Source organism: Etheostoma spectabile, chromosome 6, assembly GCF_008692095.1.
Source record: "Etheostoma spectabile isolate EspeVRDwgs_2016 chromosome 6, UIUC_Espe_1.0, whole genome shotgun sequence".
NCBI lineage: Eukaryota > Metazoa > Chordata > Actinopteri > Perciformes > Percidae > Etheostoma > Etheostoma spectabile.
In genome coordinates this window covers 6,607,123-6,612,952 of record NC_045738.1, presented here as the reverse complement: position 1 = coordinate 6,612,952, position 5,830 = coordinate 6,607,123, and the positions used below count along the sequence as shown (strand labels likewise).

At 41.9% G+C, this 5,830-nt stretch overlaps 1 protein-coding gene across 2 annotated transcripts in view; it reads left to right on the top strand.

Moving 5' to 3' along the window:
- The first annotated feature begins 2,010 nt into the window (after positions 1–2,010).
- kirrel3l (kirre like nephrin family adhesion molecule 3, like) overlaps positions 2,011–5,830 on the top strand; it is a 32,096-nt gene continuing 28,276 nt past the window's right edge. For both annotated transcript variants that reach the window (XM_032518315.1, XM_032518314.1), the window contains exon 1: positions 2,011–2,632. In XM_032518315.1, the coding sequence (XP_032374206.1) occupies positions 2,593–2,632 (40 nt within the window). In that variant the 5' untranslated portion in view covers positions 2,011–2,592. The remainder of the gene's footprint in view (positions 2,633–5,830) is intronic.

Below are 5,830 nucleotides of genomic sequence, written 5' to 3'. Positions count from 1 at the left end.
CACACACACATATTCAGACATGCTCATTTACCCATGTGCTTACTCACACTAACCTGGGTTGGCTTCCCAGCTGTGCAAGCTGTTTCTTCCATCAACATGTGTTTACTGGCAGGGGACCCTTATGTTTGCATTACAGGGAGGCAATAAACAGGAAGGCCAGCCCTAGGGTTTGAAAACTACTGTTTTGGGGGAGGAACCCGCATGGGGAGTGAGTCCTAATCATTGTGCGGTTCAGCCTTTAATTAAATGCAGCGTGAAATGTCAGAAAGAAAGACTTATTTTTGTGGATGACGTTTTCTGGATTCCACACATGCTGAAGTCCTCAGTGTCCAAATCTACTCTTTGATGAATTTTTCACAGTCTTGTGGAGCGCTAACCACCTGGTTGAGTTAACAGGGCACATGTGTGCATGTTTTGTGTGTGTGTGTGTGTGTGTGTGTGGGGGGGGGGGGGGGGGGGGGGTTAACATTAAATTAAGTCGTTACCTAGTACAATACACATTCAAGTGAAAGACTGATTAACCAGATGACTGCAAGGCCTTTTTATTTTGGTTAATCAATAGATCCTTGAATAACCAATGAACAACATCAAAGAACAAGTCTATAAACAGCCACGGGCAAGTGATAGACTGCACTGTTTTCATCTCTTTATAAAAGCCTTAGCTTTTGTTGAAATAAGATAACGATTCTGTTCTCTGTTCATTTAGGCACCCACTGTATGACAATGAACAATAGGCTCATTTTAGATCAAACTGCACCTGAAAAAAATTAAGTTGTGAGTCAACTTCAAAGAAAATAATTTGCAAAAATACTCAATAAGCCCATAAATTGCATGCACCTATTAAGGTCTTTAAATTTGAAAACTCTCATTGTGAGTCATATGAAATGGCGTAGGCTAAATAACATTAGTTGTTTGGGGAAAGCTGAGAAAACAAAAGATATATGCAAATGTAGTTAATGCTGACAGTTTTTATCCATTAATTGATCATTTATTTGTTCAAATGTTGAGGTTTTAGAGTCAAGAGGTCCTTTCACCATTTGGCAAAACATCTGCAGCTGCTTCTGCTCTAATGCAACTACTTACACATAATTCACCTCAATTGCTTTCCAAATCTGTTGGGTAATGGAGGGAAGTGATTGAACTGATTTTCAACAGTTGGATTTCCTTTTAAATCAGAAATTGACCAATGACAGACAAGAGTGAAGGGTTTTTCTGCAACTTCATACAGAAAAAGGTAATGTTTCTGTGTAATTACGACAAAATTAATATGCACCGGGAAGTCTGTTGATAATTGGGCTGCAACTGATGAATGTTTCATTGTTGAATAATCTACTGATTTCTTTTAATTAATCGAGTAGTTGTTAGGTCTATTAAATGGTAAAAATCAGTGTTTTCTTTAAATTTCTTGTTTTGTCCACAATGGAGAGATATTTTTCGTTTATTGTCATGAAGGAGTAACAAAACCAGAAAATATTCACATTTAAGAAACTGGAGTCAGAGAACTTGACTTTTTTTTCTTAAAAATAACTCAAAATCATATATCAATTATAATTGACACTGTTTGAATGTACTAATTGATTAATTAATTAATCTTTGCAGCTCTGGTTAATAATATTTATTAAACCTCAGCATGAAGTTAAGTGACTGAACATTACTTAAACTGATGTTAAGTCTTGGCATGAATAAATCACTAAGATGAGATAGACCTTGTTGTCACCTGTAGGTGATCTGTAATGACATTTGAAAAACAAAAAAGCATCTCTAGATTACAACAGTAGCATATCTAAACCTCTAACTGCAAATCCTGGACCACATTGCCTGTCTATCATTAATATGATTGAAGTCTCCATGTGGGCTACCACATCCAAAATCTTGGGGCAGTCATGCCACGCCGTACAAGTGTTTTAAATACCCTCCCCGTGACGCCCGCTCAGCCAATAGCGGGGCCGCCGGACCCCTCCTGGAAGCATCTGAGGGGCTCCTCCGACTCAGCTCCAGCCCGATATGGTGTGTACCCCCTTACCATTAGTGCGCATTTCCTATTGGCAAGAGGGAGTGAGAAGTAAACAGAGGAGAGAGGGAAGAGTGTGTGTGAGAGAGAAGCAGTGAGTGTGTTACAGTGAGAACAGAGTAAGAGACTACAGCGAAGGGGGCGAGAGGCATCTTCACCGGGGTTCATCACTGCGCACTGTCGAGCACGAGAGATCGCTTTCTAGCGCAGCATGCCCAAGAAGGTTAAAAAAGTGGACTGTGGACGAAGCTAGGCTACTGGTTGAAATCTCCGACTCGCTGATGGACTGTTAGAGAGAGAGCGCAGTGAGAGGTGCCAGTCGTGCGTGCACGGAACGGACCCTGGAGAAGAAGCTGATGCATTGGGGAAAGTTACCAACTGTGGAGATGCTTTGTTAACTGAGAGTTTACAAACTGTTCGGACCATTCAGAGTCATTTCTTTGAACTGGATGCTATTATAGACGAATCTCAGTGCTTATCCGTCCGGTGATATCTCGTTGCCGCGGTGGACCATATCAGCTCAGTCACACAGACGGAGCGAGTGAATCCTTCCACGCAGCACAATCAGCGGGGCTACTAACATGACGGCATTATACCTCATCTTTTGCCTTATGGTCACAGGTAAGGCATTCTTTTGTTTATCATTTAGCATGCAGTTTGTTAAGGACGGAGAGCATAGACCGCGCTCCACACTGGCGCGCTGCGTCAAGCCATCCAGAGCGCCGTATGCTGCAATGCTACAATTCACTACTGTTAATTGCCGGTAAATGTTTAATTAGTTTTGAAAAAGTGATTACAACTGGAGGTTTCCCTGTCTGTTAGCCGACCTGGAGCACCATAGTTAATAATGGCACTGCGTAATTCGGGGAAGCTGTGACTGTTTCTGTTGTGGTTCAGATTTCAGACGTGAGGGAGACGATCTGTGCTTCAGTGGATAGGCATGAGGTTGCGGATGCAGGGCGCAGTAACGGAAAGTTTAACTTAAAATATTAGTATTTTTTACAAGGGGGATTGCTTGCTCTTAACTGACATGTGATTCCATGTGTTAATTTACAATAAATTCTTTCTTGTTTTAAAAAGAGGACGAAATGCTTGGATATGCAAGCAGGTAAAGATGATAAAACTAAAGCGCGGAGAGATAAGATGACAGCGCCGTGCAGAGCTCCGCATCTTCTTTCTCCCCGAAGTTAGTCAGCGGTCCTCAGACTGATTTCCATTAAACAAAAATAACTGCAGAGGTGTGGAAATTATGTTTGCTACTGCTCCTGGGTCTGTAGTATTTTCTCTACGAGTCGTAATCCAACAGAATCATGGTCACTATGAACGGTGCGTGAACAGATTAAAGGTGGTCTATCACGAGGGGGAGCACAGTCCCTCGGGTGTAGAAGCAGATAGAGAGAGAGAATGTGTGAGGGACATGGAGAGGGGGAGCATTTGTTTTTCTGGAGACAGGCAGAGACATAACGCACCTGTCCCCCCCCACCACCACCCACTGTTGCTTTTTGATTGCAATTTCGAGTTGTCTACAGTAGTTTGCTTATGAATTCTTATAACAAAACATCATATCTCATACTCAAACTAACCAGCCTCAATGAAAATCAGACAGTGTTGTATGGAAAAATTACACAAATGAATTGCTTTATGAAAAACAATAAATTAGTGTTTAATCGAATGCATGTCTGATTTATAGTTTTACCAACTTTATGTAGAATCTATGCATCACCTTACCTATCTTATAATTAAAGTGATCCTGTAATAAAATTACCATTAAACAGAGAAGGAAACTAGATGTTTTTCCAGTATAAATATGATCATTGTGAACAAGCAGCGCTCTAAGCAGCTGGTAAAATGTACTCTAGTGCAGTAAATGTCTTTACGCCATGAACACTGTGCAACTGTTGACTTATCAGCATTTTTCAGAATCGTTGATAAAGTCATGGTCCTAACACAACTCTGGGAGGGACAAAGGATGGAATAATCAAATCAAAATCCCATTTTTTTCTACTTCTCTGCTTTTGTCAGAAGCAGCATTTACATAGCTTCCATCACATGCGGTTTTAAGATCACAAATGGGAAAGTGTCAAGCCATTTATTGTGAGTAGGATACCTTCAGCCCCAGTTCAGCATGGTTTTGTCATTATTCAGCGCTCGGGGGAGGGACGTGACACCAGTAGACCTCTGCTCTCTGACAGACTATAGCAACAGCTGGATGAGAAGGGGCAGTAGCCAGACAGTGGCATATTTTCCCCCGACCCTAACACACACACACACACACACACACACACACACACACACACACACACACACACACACACACAGACACACACAAACACACACACACAAACACACACACACACACACACACACAATGATAATAATGAAAACAGTAACAGCTGCCCTAATTAGAACCTAAGAGACCCTAGACCTCATTTATTGAGCCTCTCTTACAATATGGCCAGAGCTCATGACTTCTCTTTGATATGGCATATAGAACACATTTGTATGTATGTAGTCTTGTACAACACAGATCATTTACTTTCTCAGGAAGTCCCCTGGGCTCTCAGAGGAATTGAATTCCACACTGCATCAGTATTCTGAGTAATCTTCAGTGAGCTCTCCTTTGGAACCTTTTGCTTTGGGTCGCCTGCGTCTCATCGGGCCAAGTTCAAAGGCTGTGAGCCGTGATTACAAGTTTCTCTTTCTTCCTCTTAAGTCTTGACGCTACTCACGTCTCACTATAGTGTAACGCCGTGGAAATGTTCCATGTGTCCCATAGTCACACATTCATGTGTGACTATGGGACAGGAGGACATGAGAGCGTATCTGCTTAATGGGCAGACTTTCACTGAGGGTTGAAAGCCTGTTCACACTCATATTTAATGCAAGCACACACAGGCACAAACAGAGAAGTGAAATCTAACCGGGGAAGTGGTAATCCCTGAGCAAGCCCTGTCCTACCCACCCCATCTTCCTTTCCTTTCCCATTACCAGAGATTTGTCTTTTCCTCACCAGGGGCCGATATGTTTGTGGACGCAGTAGTAGCATGGCCCAAGAGGGTGGCTTTATGGAACTGTGCATATTTTATGAACTACCGCTCTTTGAATTCTAGTGGGAGTCAAGATAACGCAGAGGGAAACACAGTTCAAGATGAGGAGTGGCGAGGGGAGTCTGGTTGCAGGGATAAGACTCAGATGTTTCACCAGTGTCTCGATGATTAAGGTGACAAGCAGCAGGGAAACACAGGGGAAGGCTGCTGAGCATCGTTAACCTTTTCTTCATCTTGTTACTCTCTCTGTCACACAAACACACACACAAACATACTCATGCTCAAATCTCTCCTTTTGGTCTTTCATTTCTCTCCCTCTATCAATTGCAATCCTCTATGGCACAAAGAGATTGAGGATAGTTGCAGAAAGTTTGAAGGCGACCCCAGCCAGCCAATGTGGACTGTTAAATACGAGGTGCGCAATAGTGCAGACGAAGCAGAATCCGAACATAGCTTAGTCTTGAACAGAAGTGTCTTGCATTATTTAGGAGACATTCATGGCAAAGATATAGATGAATTTTGGCCTACTTTGATTTCCTGTGTATGTGAGCTAATAGCTTTGCTGCTGGTGTGGTGAATTTTCTAGATTCACTTGTGGCCATAAATCAAATGTAAAGATATACAGTACATGTTTGTATCTATATCTTAATCTATGTCCAAGATATGTATTTGAGTTATTATAACCTAAAAACTGAATGTTTCTTGTACAAAGCCTCAAAGATTTTCACTTTCATTCGGAAATGCAGACACACACACACACACACACACACAC